Here is a 17,630-nt window from a genome sequence, read left to right on the forward strand (position 1 = left end):
CTTACCACGACAATTTGACTGGTATGTGGATGCCTTCACAGAGCCACATTTACACCCTTAAAATTTGACATCACTCAGACCCTCGCATATATGCAGAAGCAGAAAGTATCACATCTGTATTATACCTACTGTAACAGGAAACCAAACTACAGTATCTACCACGCTGCATGACAGCACAGTCACAGTGTTGTTATTACCAGTTCCTTGCCACTGCACTGCATTATTAATTACCCTGTAAACATGCAAGTTATCGGTACTTCGCAGCACTAGTGGCGCAGAGACAAAATCCTGCAGAGTAGATTAACAGGATAGCAACTAAAATTTTCAACGTACTTCACAAACCATGCATTGCTTGAAAGTATGTACTCTGAAGTCTTTATACTCCACCACAGTGAGAAAACAACTGAAGGAACAAGGACAAAAACAGGATGGTTGTGGACCAGCAGCTTCAATTGTGACTCTACAGCCATCTGTGCTTGCGTGACTATGCAGGTGATGATACATTCATCTTATTCTGTGTGTATGTGTTGCACTGGGGCTCACCGCTCCACCGTCTTCCTCTGTTAGACTGCTGTGAAACAATAGGACATGAACACACACACATGGAGGAAGCGAAGATTCCTGCATTCCTATACTACGGAGACTCAACTGTGCCACACACACACAAGTTCAGGGCAGGGGAACTATTACTGTCACATTTATAACCAATATGGATATCATTCTTTCCATTCTTTCAAAAAAGTAAGTGAATGTGCAAAGAAAGCCACGTAATACAGCTTCAACTGTGGATGACGGGACGAAAGGCTTGTATTACTTTTATGACCAGCCTGTTCTCATTCCCTGGGAGCCAAATACTGCTTTTTCGTCAAAGCCACTGGTGTGTCGCAGATACACACTCGCCTTTGGTGTCTCCATCTTCACACATTGGATGATGGCAGTAGTGAGACGGGCCCTATCACTCCCAACACATTGTGTATGGATGCCTGTAAAGCAGTGGTCCCCAACCCCCGGGCCATGGACCGGTCGTTTGGTACCAGGCCACGAGAATTGAGAATTGAGGCTCGGGTGTGAAAATTATGGTTTTTGGTGTTTTTAAATCAGCTTTTATTGTTATTTTTTTATCGTTTTTATCGTTAACTCGGTTTCCCTGGGACATTTCCCGTGTGTTATGAATACATCTTATTTTTTTGGTACCGGTACTGGTTTTATTTTGTTGTATTTATCCGCGACACCTTAAAGGCCGTGAAAATATTGTGGGACATAAACCAGTCCATGGCGCAAAAAAGGTTGGGGGCCGCTGCTGTAAAGGATCCCTTGATATCACATTTGAATGTTTTGGTTAAGTATCATTTTCTAATGCACAGAATGAAGAAGCACAAGCTTTCCTGGTTAAATCAAGGGAAGTAAAAACCAGACAAAGCAAAACATAAACCTCAAAAAAGGACTCGAACCACACCGCAGTCTTCTTTCTGACAACTGCGTGACTTCCTCCAGCGCCAGTTTTCCAACATCCTAATGCAGAGTTTCAAGTTAAGGCCATTTTAAAACGCAAATTCTCCCCACAATACATTTAAAAAACGTTCTGCTTTTCTCAGTGTCAATAACCAGACACAAATAACTATGTCGACTCTGGCATATGCAGATGTCCATGCTAGTAAACGGACTCAAAATCAGTTTAAAAAAAGGTAAACAGCCATAATACCATTGCTAACCTCTTACATGATATCTAATATTTTGCAGATTCTTGAAGTGTTTCGTGAGAACACAACAATCTCAAATTCTCAAACAAAGAAGAGCTGATACTTGCATTTATTGAAGCAGTATAAATGATAAAGTGGAACTTAAAAAGAAGAGTGTAGTCGCTCCACCGCTCGCCCAGAATTAAGTGGCAAATCAATAAAAATGGTAGTGAGAGAAAGCTTGGTTTGTCAATGTCATTTTTTTTTCTGTTGGCTTATCTTTGACTCACCAACAAGACTGGCAAACATAAGTGTGCTGCGTGCAGTTTACTGCTATCATGTTCCGGTAATTCTTAACATGAAAGTTGACACTGAATATACCTTTTGTTTTCAAAAGGCAGTGTAATCCACGAAGGTGAGAAGGAGCTTAATATGTGAATCAGACAAAACTGTCACCTCTAATACAAGAGGAGTAGGAAGGCTGTTTTCCAGTAACGATACGTGGAGGATTTGCGTTCAGGAATACCAATCCTGTGTCTAGTTTCTGTTATTTATTTCTGGGGAAATAATGTGGTGTTAAATGCGGATAAACTGACCACCATTAAATACTCACTTGTCCCAACTTACTACACAGCCCCAGGGTTGTGCCACAACCCTTATGTCTACCTTACGTCACCTTACTTTGAAGGTAAACATTTTAATCATATGACACAGAGACTTGTAGTTCTACTGACTGTTCACCATTTTAAGGTATTTTCCTCCATCCTTACCTGGGTTTTGGGAGAAACACCTGAACCCTTGGTGCTTATTTGACCTGAAATGGCTCGCTTTACATATATTACTAACTACCATGGTGGTGGTTTCACAAAATACGGGTTCCCCTCTTTGTAAAATTTGAGCCACAAATTCACCCTGAAAACTCTCTTTTGTGAGGCTCAGATTTGTGATCTTTTACACAGAAGGCCTGTCTCAACATCAGCCAATGCTCCTCCTACAGTTTCTAACAGATACACAAAGAGTGGCAGGTCCACAAACAGAGGAGAAAACAAGCTAGCAGAGTTCATGCTTTATTTCCTGCTCAAACATTCCTGTCCAAGCCACACTTTTTCACACAGTGGTAGAACCAAATATAGGCATCGGTGAGGTTTACCATGTCCCTTGGTGCTTAGAAGCACATCCAGAGGTTTCAGGTCTTTCAGTAAATTCCTGCTGAAACAATGAAATAGACATTTAGCTACATAATGATCATAGTTCCTACAGTATAGCATCCTTATCAACATATTAATCTGCTTCCAGTGAGAAATTACAACTTAACTCATAATTCTGCCATATTTAAGTTGTGTAGTTGTGTGATTTTTGTCCTTTATAACTGTTTTTCAAGTTACTTTGGTGCACATTAATCAGCTATGTGCCGCTTGTTCCAGGCCTGGAAGGGGAATCAAGTCTGAGATGCCAACCTACCTATCTACAACAAGGCAAGATACTGAACTTAAATTAGAAACAAAAAAGATTAGGAGCAGCGGAGGGTGGGCGGGTATGAGGGGCACTTGTGAAAACGCACACAAAATAAATAAGGATATAATATGCATATGATGGACTATTTAGGATTGAAATTAACAGACTGTGCGTGTTCAAAAAGACTGGAAACATTTAATATCTCTAGTCTTTAGGATTCCTGTAATTACCACAAAGACCCTGGAGGTTAACCAAACATCATCAAGTCCTATTACCGTGTTTAATGAATCTCCCGTCTACAAAAAGCCTCCCTCACACAGCAGTTAAATTCCACAACAGAGTGACTATTACACAAACAAATACATAACTGAGGGTATAGATGGTTAACTTTTGTAACCTTACTGATTTGCTACAGAGGGCAGATCAAACGGGTGAGACTGATAGGTTTACTTTTTTATGTCCATGGTTCTTAGTTTTAGAGTTACAGTATCCTGTCCTACATATTCTCATTGGTTTTCATGTACTGCAGCATTATTTGGGGATACTTTGTCATATTTTGTATCATTTCCCATGATACATGACCAGCTTGTTGTGTTTCTGTTGTGGTACGTGGCTATTACTGCTGTTGTTTTGTGTTACATATAACGAACAATGACACAGTCGTTGAGACTATGATGGAGTTGCACAGCATTCAGGAACTTCCTTACAGTTTGGATTACAGGCTTTGGGTTCCCAGCACTGGGCCTCGGTAAAGTGTGGAGCCCAGTGACTAAGAGGCCAACTGTATTACACAGCCTACATAAAAATGAGCACCACAGTTCTTTAAAAATGACCCGACGAGTGCCTACTGACGTTAAAGTGTGAAAAACAACAATATGAAGTGGTTATTTCACGGTTGTTGTTGTTGTTGTAGCTTGGTCAGATCTGAGCGCTTTAGCCAAAGGAAAGGCAGCTGTCAGTCTCTGTCCGGGATACGCGGACAGGTTTAACATGTTTTGCGAAGCCTCTACGATACTACAAACAGCCAGTAAACTATCAGGTAGTCTCTTTTTTAGTGTGTGTTCGTGTAAGGTTAACAAACCACTGCATGTTCACTACTTGCGACAGTTTTCTCATGTAGCATCAAGACGTCCCAGCTAGCTTCTTGATGCTATCAAGTTAGTCCGTTGTCGGACAGCTAAGCTACTGCAGGTCTATTACCGGACAAGCATCAACCACTCCTACTTCTTCTTTAACATTAACTGCTGTTATTCACAACGCAATTTAGACCACAGCCACAGTCCAGCGAGTACAAACAAGCACGTCGACGTAGCACAATTTGTGCAACAACTCACTTACACGGAGGTAAATATGATCGGTGCCCAACAAACCAAGAATTAACGTTGGGTTTACATTAAACGTTAACTAAGTCTTAACCCAGGCATGTTAGCAGCCAGAAAACATTAACATAATGGTAACCCGGATCTCTAAACAAGCATGGATAAAAAGGCCAAGACAATAACAACCATAAACACAAGCGAAGTCAAACAGTTGCTGTGTGTCCGACAATGGAATTATAACATGAGTAGCACAGTAATTACTGTACCAACAAGCATCAAAACAAAAACCTTCTGGTAACAGCATATTAGAAACAGCCCACTTATGGCTATAGAAACGATTCGTTACTGTTATAACACCACTGTAGGACCACAAGACTGTAAATACGCTGGTGGTGTTTAACTACTCTGTGTCCGAAAATGGAACTATGTGATTGCGCACTGCAGTTTTACCTTGTACACATCTCCGTATGTGCCGCTTCCTATCCTCTGGATCAGCTCGAAATCCTCCTGTGGATTCCGCCGGGACAGGTCGACACTGGAGTTCATCATTTCCACTGCCGATTACGGCGCCGATCGCGCACGGTTTACGAACCCCAACAATGTACGAAAACAGATATTTAAAGAAAAACATACGGCGTCAGAAAATCCCAGCCTGAATCCAATGTAGCTCCAACATGGCTTCCACTGCGCATTGGGCATGCGCAATGGACATCATGGCGTACCCTCTCCATGGTGTCTGATGGGGGAGACGTGTGTTGTTAAATTTTAATGCGTTTGGAAACGGATTTCGTAGTTGAATATGGTAATTAAAATGCAATTAAATTATTACTATTTGCTTACTACTTCACTAGTTGCTTGTATGGATACATATTAAGAAACAGCAGAAAAAATACAAATTATAATCCAAACCTACACTGATTTCACTATATAATGAAAATAAAGTCAGATTTTGGGATTTACACAGGAAGCTGTAGGGGAAAGGAAATGAATGAAAAACACTAAGCTCTATGGCTGCATTATTTGGCTCCCTTAATGTAAAACTGGGCTAAGCAGGGCTAAACAGTGGCAGATGGCAACTTTATGATTCAGTGAGGGGGTCTGTGATGCAGGGAAAAACAATCCCATCTTTTCCTGTTACCGTTTTAGAGATATTTCATATTTTCCAGTGGTGTTAGCAAATAATGAAACAGTTAAACACACAATTGATTTAAAAAGTAAACTATTTTCTGCCATAAAACTCTTAAAAAAAAACCCCCATACAGTCACCATGGAATGGTCCCCCATTAGCAAAACAAAAAGCAGGGGACTATGCCAGTGTTATTAACCTGAAAAGTGTTGAGAAGAAATTCACAATTTATCACAGTTTGATTAAAAAGTAATGCAAAAAAAGGCAGTGTCTGGCAATTTTATGAACATGTTGAGATACTGAGCAACATTTGTGAGTTGCTTTTTAAAGATAACCATAATCAATGAATAAGTGAGCTTGGGAATGAGTGCCACGGGCAGGATTTTAGAAATTAGAGGTCAAGCACTGCTGGAGGATTGGAAAATCAAAATTTCTTTACTTGTAAGCTTTCAAAAATAATTTCTCAGCTGCTTCCAAAACATATTTTAAATACCTGGAAATCTCATTTACAATTAAAAAGTTGTAAGCAAACCAAAACATGTTACAGAGCGGTTAAAACACAGTGGTATTTCAACATGGCCACTTTTTTTTTTACATGTTAGCAACAAAGAAAATCAAACCAAGTGCCTTAAAACATAACATCCCTGAAAACACAACAGTCTGTTTTGACATATTTATGAATAAGTCCATCTATTGCTCCTAAGCTGACTCTGAAAGTTGCTTGATGCTTCAATGAGGACACAGTGAAAGGCAGACTGTGTTGAAGCTTGGTTTCTTGGCTTGGTGAGGATTTGACCCCAGAGTGGATTTGGAAAGTCTGCTTCTTAGAAGGAGATCTGGAAGAAGATGGGCAGTTTTGCATCCCAGTCTGAGGCTTTGTTTCAGGGTTAGATGTTGGTCCAGTATCATATTGTATTAGAAGTTTTTTGAGTAGACAGGACAACTGAGGACTCAGGAGGAGCACCAGGATACCACCAGGACGGAGAACTCTAGACACAAACATTTGTTATAATAGTTGCATCTCTATCTTTCAATGCTTATTCCAATAATGGCTATGACATTTTTATCTATGCATTAATTTAGTTTTTCCTATTAAAAAAAAAACTAACTAACTAAAAAACAGAACAATAAGACAGCTTAGGATGTGTACTGATGTGCAAAGTGACTCCCAAGCTAAAAATCCACAGTGCACACACATTCACAGAGAAAACAAGTAATGTTTTCTGTTTCGCCAAACAATTCTAAAAGAAACAATTGAGACCGACAAACATAGGAACAAACCTCTCCATCTCTGTCAGGATGAGTGGCAAGTTGGCAGCCATGTCTATTCTGGAGCCAAACTTCCTGCCAAATGGCAGGTCACAGATCACAGCGTCTACAGTGGCACTGGGCACAGGCAGTACTGCACACACAGAGGAGGACAAACAAGCCTAGAGGTAATTTAATATACGACAACAGGCTTCACACTAACCTCCCACTCACTGAGTCCTATCCAAAAAATGCAGCCATGCATCCACAGTGAAAATTCAGGAGCTAAGATTCAATATTTAACTTCTCAAAGACATGAATTTGTAATATAGTTAAAATTTAATTTATAGTAATTCAATTTATAATTTAATCCTTTTTAAAAATGTGAAAATGTGAGCTACTTTATGGTGGTCGGTCTTATCAAGATATAATTCCTCTATTAAAAAAAGAAATGTACTCTAAGATACCATAAAGACTAACCTCATATAAGTAACGCCAGTCAGGTTTGATAAGACTGAACATGTCATATGTGACATTCAAAGAAATGTGCACATTATAATTTTTTCATGTTTATCTATATTTTCACATGTCTGGCTAATTTTACACATGACTAGATTCATTCATGCACACAGGGCCATCTGTCGTGCGCCTTAAAATCCACTTGTATTGCACTGGATTTACAACTGGTGCGATTTAAAAAGTTAACGTCTGTCCCTCTTTTTAAATGAGAACATTAGTTTAATACAATTAAGTAAGACATGTATTAATAATGTAATATTTAGCTTACTTTACTGCTCTTTTTGTGTGCAGCTGACCTACCCAGAGACGACGCTTTCAGCAGGTTTATTCTGTTTTCCAACTCAGCAAATGCTATGTTCTCACTGGCCTTCTGCAGCTGTGCTTCATCAATATCCACACCCAGGAAACAGGCATCCTGAAAATCCCAGAAACAGGGATTTTTAAACCTCATAAACAAACTTTTCTAAACATTTCTACACTTTAAAGATCAACAGTACATGATTTCTTTTCTGACCTTATGCTCCTGTGCAGCTTCTATTAAGATGGTCCCCACCCCACACATTGGGTCAACCACACGGAAGCCTGGCTAGAAAACAGAACACAGCATACAGCGCATACAGCTGGTTAGGTTCACCACACTGAATGCCAAGTGACAGACAACTAACATCATACTAAGGGCTCTTTAAGTGGATCAGATGGGGGGTGGTAGACTAGCCAAAGTACTTTCACTTTGTAAAAACACATGCTACAGTAAAAGTTGTTACTTTAGCACATGTAATTAAGTAAATATCAAAAATCTTCCCAGCTCCAAATAGGCAAAACAAACTAAACTATCCATCCGTTTTCTACTGCTTCTCTGGAGCTGGGTCACGGGGGCAGCAGCTTAAGCAGAGAAGTCTTGACCTCTTTCTCCCCAGCCACCTCCTCCAGCTCATTTGGGGGAATGCTGAGGCATTCCCAGGCCAGCTAAGAGATGTAATCTCTCCAGTATGTTCTAGGTCTACCCCGGGGCCTCCTCCTGGTAGAACATGCCTGGAATACCTTGCCCAGGAGGCATCCTAGTCAAATTCCAAGCAGCTGTACCTCCCAAATCGTGGAAGTCCTCACCCTATCTCTAAGGGAGAGCTCAGTCACACTCATTTCCACCACTTGTATCTGCATTCTCATTCGTTCAGTGGCTACCCAGAGCTCATGGCCATAGGTGAGGTGTAGATCAACAGGGTAAACTAAAAGCTTCATTTTTACGCTCGGTGTTTACAATACACAATAGACAGATACAGAACCTACATTACAGCAGATGTAGCTCTACTCCATCTGTCAATCTCCTGCACCCCTATGTAAAACCTCTACCTGGGCCAAAAACCTTTCCCTGAGTGGGAACGCCACCCATTTACAGTAAAAACCACAAACAAAACTAGAGGCAAATCATTTTGCTACACAAACATAAATGGAAGAGCTCTGCTTGCATGATGTGATGATGCCTTCTTATTTGTGCACATAATAATATAACTCCGTCATGGTTTCAGAATTCATCAGCACAATTTTTAACTGGCAGAAGGAAATTTGATCACATCACTCCGATTTTGACCTCTCTACACTGGCTTCCAATTGAATTTAGGACCCTTTTAAAGTCCTTTTATTGGTTTTTAAATCTCTAAATGGTCTGGCACCTGTTTATTTGTCTGACTTGTTGAAGCCCCATGTACCCACTCGTTCCCTTCGGTCAGCTGAGCAGTTGCTGCTAACTCTGTGGGTAACTGATATATATATATATATATATATATATATATATATATATATATATATATATATATAAATTTTATTGCTATGTCTGGTTTTATTACTATGTGCATATTAGTATTGTACAGCACTTTGGTCTACCAGGTGTGTTTTAAAGTGCTATATAAATAAATGATGATGATGATGAGTATTCAAACCATAACCTGCAACAGGCACAGAACAGCTGTGTGTACAGTAGTATATACACCTGTATATGAGCCAGTGAGGCCATGGCCCAGGCTGTTGTAGACCTTAGTCCTGTGATTTTTATATAGCTCCGGTTAGCAAGAGGCAACCTGAAGGAAAGAAGACTCAACTTATTACTTCTTATCAAATTAATTACAGATATAATATTAAAGAGACCGGTTCATCTTAAGTCATTTGACTAAACATTTGTGGGTCTTAATGGCAAAAAGCAGTAAGCTAAACTTGTAACAGACAGAGCATATTATAAGCAGTGACAATAAAAGAACTGCATAATGTATAAGAGGTCTGTTGCTGTACTGAGACTTCGATGTATATTACTGTGTTAAATGTAAAACATCACTGTCAATAACCTGGTCAGTGGGATCCCGAGCAGGCAGTAGTCATCACTCAAATGGACATTTATCTACAGAAAAACAACAACAACAATAGATAATATTACAGCTGAAGTGCCAGAAAAGACAGGCAAGACTCTCTGCAAAGCAATTAACTACAGATGGACTATTTATATTGCAAACATTTCTATTGTAAGACAAAACTTAACTGAACTTATAATCAGTGCAATCCAACAGATTGTTTTTCAAACACAACTGATTACCTCCAACTGTGGATTCTTCAAGTCAGCCTTCCAGCCCAGCAGTCTGCTCAGACCTGCTCCAATCACTCTGCTCACCTCCTGTTTCACACAAAAGTAGAACATTTTTTTGAACATATCCACTGAATATGAATGTCTGTTTCTATGTGGATCCCAGGGATTGCACTTAGTAATATAGAGAGATTAAAAGTATATATCCTTTTAAACAATTATTGCCGCAACACCCTTTGTCTGGGTAAGTTAAACCGATAAACTATTAGAGGAGAAATGACAACTCGTATCTCTGAACATTTGTGTTAAGATAACTTATTCTTACATAAGTTGTGGTGAGTGTTGTGGTAGCATTAACATGTCGTGTTTTTCAGTGGTGGGAGAAACTAGAGCTCTTGGAGAAACCTGCTCAAAGCACTGTGAGAACTTTGAGACTTTACACTGAAGACTCATACCTACTTTAAACCCAGGTGCAGTTAATGCTAACCACTGAGCTACCATGCTGCCCCTGCACTTCATTTCTGTTAAACACCTGTAAAAAGAAGCAGAGACACAGACTTTAACATTTCCTACCTGTGCGCCCAAGCATCGTGACAGAGATCCAGAACATTTGCAGCTGATCCTGAAGGAGACCGGGATACAGGAAAGCAGCTCTGGTTTATCCTCACAGGTTGTCAGCAGTGTCTGATTTTTTTCTCCGGTGGTCTTCACTTCATATGGAGATAAACACGAGGAGACATAAATATATAAAGACTTTAACCTCAGAAGTCACTGATGTATAAGCCGTCTCAAAAATAAAATGTTGCCATTGCATTACCATTTTCCTGACTTTCTTCAGTGAAATCCTTTGCTATGTCATCCATCTTCCTGCTGCTACTTGCTCCACGGTGCTCCAGCCTGGATGCTGTGTGGTCACAAACTGGTCCTCCCCCATTGACGTATGCTCCATGTGTACAGTCGATAAACTCCTCTAACATCCCCTCTGCTTCTTCCTCTCTCGTCCTTTCTTCCTCACATGCCTTCCCCTTTTCTACAGTCTTCTCAATGCCTGTGTCCCAAGCTGCCACTTTCCTCTCCTTCTCCTCCTCCTCCTCATCTCTCTTTCTCTTCTGTGCCATTGTGGATACTCCATTTTGTCCACCACTTCTCTGTTTGTCAATCTCCTCCTTCCTCTCCCCTCCTGTACTTCTAAACTCTACAAGGCTCTTCTCCCCCTCTCTGCTCTGTTCGTCACTCCCTCTCATCTCATCCTCCCTCTTCCTTGTCACTCCCAGGGCAGGGCTTGATGTTTTGATGGTGTTTTTGCTGCCTGTCAGCTCCCCCTGCAGTCGACTCCATGTCATTACAGCACTGGTCCACTGATTCTTGTCATCCAACAGTCTGGACTGTAGCACAGAGGCTGCCTTTGCTATAAATTTTACAAAAAACGCGATACAGAAGTCAGTTCAGAAGTGGTATGTAAACACTGAATGGTATTGCTTATGTTTTTGTATTAATTGTATGTATAGGTTCTTGGAGTTAGTTTGAGGCTACTACCTGTGCTGGTGTGGGCAGACAGACTCACCGGCGAGTCTTGTTTCAACAGAAGAAAGAGTCTCTCTGCACCCTTCAGGTTACTAACTCTGTTGATCTTTGCAGAAGAGCTGAATAACACTTTACCTGGAATTTGACACACCTAAATGCAAAAGTCCACATTCACATTTAAGAGCTCTTCTACATCTTTCATCAAAAAGTTAATTTTTAACCCCGTCTTATAGTAGATTAACCTTCAGAGAAAGGCCACTTTGGCTTGGTCGTAGTGATTGAACACTGATAACCACTCATGTGGATGGCCAACAGTTTCTCTACATACTGAGACAACAGCTGGCTCAGATCATGTTAACAGTTGTGATCAGAAGTTTGCATACACTCATCATGGGCAGCAATTTGGGACTGTTGATGATTTCTTTGAACTGTTCTTTTTCCATAGTGATTGTACAGCGTACATCTTTAACAACTTTAAAAAAAAAATTGGTGCACAGGATTAAATTTATTTTGTATTTTCTCTAACCCAAGCAGGTTCAAAAACGTACATACAGGCTCAAATAAATATATATTAGCCCTTCTAATATTTGATTAAATGTCCCTTAGCACTTTTGCTAGCCAACAAGCTTCTGGCATAATTCTAATTAGATATCTGCCCAGTCTTCTTGTCAGAATTAGTAGAGGTTATTTAAACTGGTTGGTTTCCTGGCATAGACCTGACTTTTAAAAAGACCCCACAAATTTCCATCAGGGTTGAGGTTAGGACTTTGGGATGGCCATTCTAGAGGCTTAATTCTATCATTCTTTATCCATTCCAAAACCAGCTTTGATGTGTGTTTGGGATCACTGTCTGGATGGAACAGCCAACCTTCAACCATGTGTCTGTTGCCAACACTTATTGAAGGAGTGTATGTACATATTTGAGGCTGTACGCATGCTTTAACCCTGTGCGGATTACATCGCGTGACAGCGACAATCACAAAATTACGTAAAGCCTGACTAAAACGTTTAAATAAAACTTTGCTGTAAATTTGAATATTTCCTATAACATAAATAAAAAAAAGATTTCGTAATATCAACATTAGAAGTTAATTATGACTTTTTTCCCCTTTTCTTTCCACACAAAGAGCGTCCGTATATTTGTCTCTTAAAGGCTTTTAAATCATGAAGACCCCGAGGTTTTTATTTTGTTTTTTTGGGGTGGGGGGGGGTAGCTGTTAGTTGTTGCATGTAGCTAACACTCACGTCTTCAGCCGCTAGCTTCGTCTTCACCTCGTTGATTAAAAAAGCCTCCATACCGTTACCGGCCGTGCAGTAGTAACGAACCACATTCCCACCACTTCCCGGTTCATCCATGTTATAAAATGTGTCAAATCTCAACAAGCGACGCTCTCTACTAGCAACAGTCTGCTGAGTCTTGTTTGACTACGAAAGCCGCCATATTGGCTTGTTTGTTTACACCGGAAACGGAACTATGTCATTAATTGTTGCCAGTCGTTTGCCCACCAGCAGGGGTCTCTGTTGCACAGGGGAAAAAGTTATAGGTGTGTATTACATTTTTAAAATTAGAATACAAATTTAACGCCACAAACTTGAGTTTTCATATATATCTGTGAGTTTATTTGGACAACAGTATGCACATGTGGTCTGTGTATGTATACACATGAAGACTTTGACCTTTGTTCCTTACATTTATGGCATTGTTTCTATGATGACAGATATGCTACTCAGTGTCTTTTGCTCCCTGTTTTTAAATCAGATGTCACTCTCAACATAAATACCAGCTACAGCAGCCGAGCTGTTTTAGCTGAGGAAACAAAGATACATTTGCTCATTTTGTGTAAAATATTGTGAAGATGTTAAGTTACATTAGGCAGGCAGCTGCCCACATTACACTGTGACAATCACCAGTTATCTATTTTGAAAGCCTCAGCTAGAAAAAATGCAAAATGGTTTGTAAGGTTGGCCACAGGTCTGTATGTAAATGGGAGTTAGAGGATTGCTTCATATTTTGCTATGTATAATGTTAGTGTTTCTGAAAATCCCCCCAAAAATCTTTATTAACAAAGTAAACTAAAAATAGACATTATTATATTTTATAGTTTTAAAATTGGATAACAACTGACTTGAACATAATATGAAATAGTCTTTTTACTATGGGCACAGTGAATCCATTGATAGCTTTACTAATCTGAAAGTTACCTACCGGTATATTTTTATTTTTGTAGTTTTCCTTTTGTATATAGACAGGCTAATGCATTGCCGATTCTCTGATGTGAAGCAAGGCAGAAGAATGTACTCATAAAATGAACAGAATCATAAGAATATAACACTAAGAGCACTGCAAATGTAAGAAAAATATGCTGAAATCAAATGGTATATTATTTGAAACCTATATGAGACATTGGCACATCCATTTTTTTTCCAATTTTTTAAATGTATTTTTTCCTAATTGTCCAAATTAGTCTGTGATTGGCCTTAGTGCCCCACAAATCAAATTTATATACAACTAAATATGACTCGAAAATATGATTTAAATGGACGATTCCTCACTTGATGATGAAACATCCACTTACATACAGTGGGGCAAAAAAGTATTTAGTCAGCCACCGATTGTGCAAGTTCCCCCACCTAAAATGATGACAGAGGTCAGTAATTTGCACCAGAGGTACACTTCAACTGTGAGAGACAGAATGTGAAAAAAAAAAAAATCCATGAATCCACATGGTAGGATTTGTAAAGAATTTATTCGTAAATCAGGGTGGAAAATAAGTATTTGGTCAATAACAAAAATACAACTCAATACTTTGTAACATAACCTTTGTTGGCAATAACAGAGGTCAAACGTTTACTATAGGTCTTTACCAGGTTTGCACACACAGTAGCTGGTATTTTGGCCCATTCCTCCATGCAGATCTTCTCGAGAGCAGTGATGTTTTGGGGCTGTCGCCGAGCAACACGGACTTTCAACTCCCGCCACAGATTTTCTATGGGGTTGAGGTCTGGAGACTGGCTAGGCCACTCCAGGACTTTCAAATGCTTCTTACGGAGCCACTCCTTTGTTGCCCGGGCGGTGTGTTTTGGATCATTGTCATGTTGGAAGACCCAGCCTCGTTTCATCTTCAAAGTTCTCACTGATGGAAGGAGGTTTTGGCTCAAAATCTCACGATACATGGCCCCATTCATTCTGTCCTTAACACGGATCAGTCGTCCTGTCCCCTTGGCAGAAAAACAGCCCCATAGCATGATGTTTCCACCCCCATGCTTCACAGTAGGTATGGTGTTCTTGGGATGCAACTCAGTATTCTTCTTCCTCCAAACACGACGAGTTGAGTTTATACCAAAAAGTTCTACTTTGGTTTCATCTGACCACATGACATTCTCCCAATCCTCTGCTGTATCATCCATGTGCTCTCTGGCAAACTTCAGACGGGCCTGGACATGCACTGGCTTCAGCACCAGAACACGTCTGGCACTGCGGGATTTGATTCCCTGCCGTTGTAGTGTGTTACTGATGGTGACCTTTGTTACTTTGGTCCCAGCTCTCTGCAGGTCATTCACCAGGTCCCCCCGTGTGGTTCTGGGATCTTTGCTCACCGTTCTCATGATCATTTTGACCCCACAGGATGAGATCTTGCGTGGAGCCCCAGATCGAGGGAGATTATCAGTGGTCTTGTATGTCTTCCATTTTCTGATGATTGCTCCCACAGTTGATTTTTTCACACCAAGCTGCTTGCCTATTGTAGATTCACTCTTCCCAGTCTGGTGCAGGTCTACAATACTTTTCCTGGTGTCCTTCGAAAGCTCTTTGGTCTTGGCCATGGCGGAGTTGGGAGTCTGACTGTTTGAGGCTGTGGACAGGTGTCTTTTATACAGATGATGAGTTCAAACAGGTGCCATTCATACAGGTAACGAGTGGGGGACAGAAAAGCTTCTTACAGAAGACGTTACAGGTCTGTGAGAGCCAGAGATTTTCCTTGTTTGAGGTGACCAAATACTTATTTTCCACCCTAATTTACGAATAAATTCTTTACAAATCCTACCATGTGAATTCATGGATTTTTTTTCACATTCTGTCTCTCACAGTTGAAGTGTACCTCTGGTGCAAATTACTGACCTCTGTCATCATTTTAAGTGGGGGAACTTGCACAATCGGTGGCTGACTAAATACTTTTTTGCCCCACTGTATTTGCCGAGTCCTGAATTTGATGCCAGTGAACCCATCAGCGGTTGGTTTTAAAAAAAGCCCCAAAATCCCCTATGAGCAAGCACTTGGCGACAGTGGGGAGGAAAAACTCCCTCCTAATAAGGAGGAAACCTCCAACAGAACCAAGCTCAGGAAGGGGCAGCCATCTGTCGCGACCGAGTGGGCTTAAAATGTTCACTGACAACTGAGGTGTATGCAAATATGATTTTAGGACCTGAAGTTGAGGCCAATTAGGTAAAAAGAAAAATGCCGAAGCAGCCAGTTCTTCGTCTATGGTTTTATCTCTAGCAGGCTCTTAACTTCAGGACTTAACTTCAGTCCGGGGTGCAGCCTGGACTGTTTAGAGACAGACCAGACCACCTGCACAAACCAAACACTTTTTATTAAATTTTTTCTACAATCTCAGAAGGAGAGAGGCACTGAGGCACAATCTTCCGCCCCCTCGCTGTGCCCCCTCCTTCTGACAGAAACTTCCTACAGAGCAGGCATGAATGCTGCCTGAGTGGACATACACAACTCACAAGTTCCTGGCTCCCTCAGCTCCTCTGCAGAGGGTTTCCCTTTAGATGGACTGAAAATGCATAGTCAGTATTTTGAGCCATACACTTCCATACACTTTGTCCACACACTTTCAATTTTACATTTCTTCCACATGAGTTTGGGCATTCACATTACTTACACGCACCTCTGCCGCAGTACATTACCTGGAGGCGGCTGTGAGCAGGTGTCCACTGAGAGTTGAGAGGAAAACTAATAAAATCCTGCAGCAGAAGTAAGTGGTTCCATTCAATTGTCTCTATTTTTCTTATCTAGGAGATACAGAGGGAGCCTCTTTCCAAATGTTTCGACACTTACTCTAAATCCCTTTCTTATCTGTGTTTCTCTGCGTGCCTTGCGACATTCTGTCTTTTTAATCTTCCTTTTTTTCCTGTGACATTTTAATGACCCCAACATATTTAATCCCTTTACTTTATTGGATGAACAGTACTGTGCCTGCTGACTTGTGCTATAAAACCCTCAAATGTTGGCAAGCTGGTGTAACCTATCACGGTGTGATGCATGCTCACGACAAAGTGTCAAATTATGGTGAGTAAATGTGTTTTCATAACAACAGTGAGGAAGGGAATAACTTTTGATTGATGTAATATTACTTAAGGCGGCAGTGTTTATTCTAGATGAATTCATTAAGTGTGATTTGCCTACAGTTTTTTTCTTGTATGCATATTAAACAAAATTGTATCACATACATAGAAAGATTTGGGAAGTAAATGTTTGCAGTTGCTGTTGCTAAAGCCACTTCATTAAATCATAAAAGCACATCAAAGTGCCTTAGATCTAAACTTTTGTGGACTGCAGGATGGAGATTAGAGCGCCTTTGCTCAATGACACCTTCACTTAAAGTTCAAGATGGATTTACTGGGTTTAACAAGACACCCTCTCCCCCTTTTCTTTACTGCACTCCTTCTCTTTAAAGTTTAGCATGTGCCTACTTTAATCAGCCCAAACTAGGGGATGTAGCCATGTAGAAAGGAGACATTAATACTCTTTTCAACAGCCGTCATTTGCAATAATTAGCCTCGCAGCTGCTAAGTGACTATAACAGCTTCACAATATGGATGCAGCCTGCTACACCAGTCAAAGCATGATGTATTACTGTACATTAAACTTGTTTTTATTCTCCTCCACACTCCATAAATGATGGGAGGAAGGAAAGAGTGAGGAAGAAGGAGGGAGGCAGATGAAGGAAGAAAAAGAGGCAGAAAATGTCAGATGGAAGGAGAAAGAGGGTGAAACTCTTAAATGGGAGAAAGAAATGGGAAAATGATGCACTCAGGAATCCCATGTGCTTAGATATGCCATACAAAATGAAAGCTTTTTATTACAGCTCTATAATGCCAGCCTTATTAATGGATTCTTGAACACAATACATTATAGGAGGAGAATAATAAAAAGTGCAGCTACAGTTGCAAATAAGCACAGAATT

General features: G+C 40.4%; 2 protein-coding genes across 10 annotated transcripts in view; both read right to left on the reverse strand.

Annotated features, from left to right (window-relative positions):
- LOC146560813 (mitogen-activated protein kinase kinase kinase kinase 3-like) overlaps positions 1–5,132 on the reverse strand; it is a 47,137-nt gene extending 42,005 nt beyond the window's left edge. For all 8 annotated transcript variants that reach the window (XM_085296292.1, XM_085296295.1, XM_085296290.1 and 5 more), the window contains exon 1: positions 4,904–5,132. In XM_085296292.1, coding sequence (XP_085152418.1) covers positions 4,904–5,002 — 99 coding nt within the window. In that variant the 5' untranslated portion in view covers positions 5,003–5,132. The remainder of the gene's footprint in view (positions 1–4,903) is intronic.
- Positions 5,133–5,994: 862 nt separating this feature from the next.
- Positions 5,995–12,911, reverse strand: thumpd2 (THUMP domain containing 2). Of its 2 annotated transcripts, XM_085296296.1 has the most exons (11): positions 12,685–12,911; positions 11,452–11,590; positions 10,733–11,323; positions 10,489–10,625; positions 9,928–10,005; positions 9,683–9,735; positions 9,334–9,421; positions 7,861–7,932; positions 7,647–7,761; positions 6,861–6,981; positions 5,995–6,568 (listed from the first exon to the last, which is right to left on the reverse strand). In XM_085296296.1, exons 1-11 carry the CDS (start codon positions 12,793–12,795, stop codon positions 6,208–6,210), a joined length of 1,866 nt encoding a protein of 621 aa, XP_085152422.1. In that variant the 5' UTR covers positions 12,796–12,911; the 3' UTR covers positions 5,995–6,207. The 2 variants fall into 2 exon arrangements, with proteins under 2 accessions (XP_085152422.1, XP_085152423.1); XM_085296297.1 differs by having other exon boundaries at positions 11,480–12,840.
- Positions 12,912–17,630: the final 4,719 nt, after the last annotated feature.

This window comes from Mchenga conophoros, linkage group LG13 (genome assembly GCF_057382185.1).
Source record: "Mchenga conophoros isolate Kocher_MC1m ecotype Shallow Benthic linkage group LG13, M_conophoros_male_GT1.1, whole genome shotgun sequence".
NCBI classification, from domain to species: Eukaryota; Metazoa; Chordata; class Actinopteri; order Cichliformes; family Cichlidae; genus Mchenga; species Mchenga conophoros.

Excerpts from the sequence above, each read along its gene's own strand:
- thumpd2 (XM_085296296.1), bottom strand. The coding sequence starts at position 12,795 with ATGGATGAACCGGGAAGTGGTGGGAATGTGGTTCGTTACTACTGCACG. Across the intron at positions 9,422-9,682 it reads CTCGGGATCCCACTGACCAG|GTTGCCTCTTGCTAACCGGA; the intron begins GTTATTGACAGT and ends TCTTTCCTTCAG. Across the intron at positions 7,933-9,333 it reads CCTCACTGGCTCATATACAG|CCAGGCTTCCGTGTGGTTGA; the intron begins GTGTATATACTA and ends TCTGTTTTCTAG.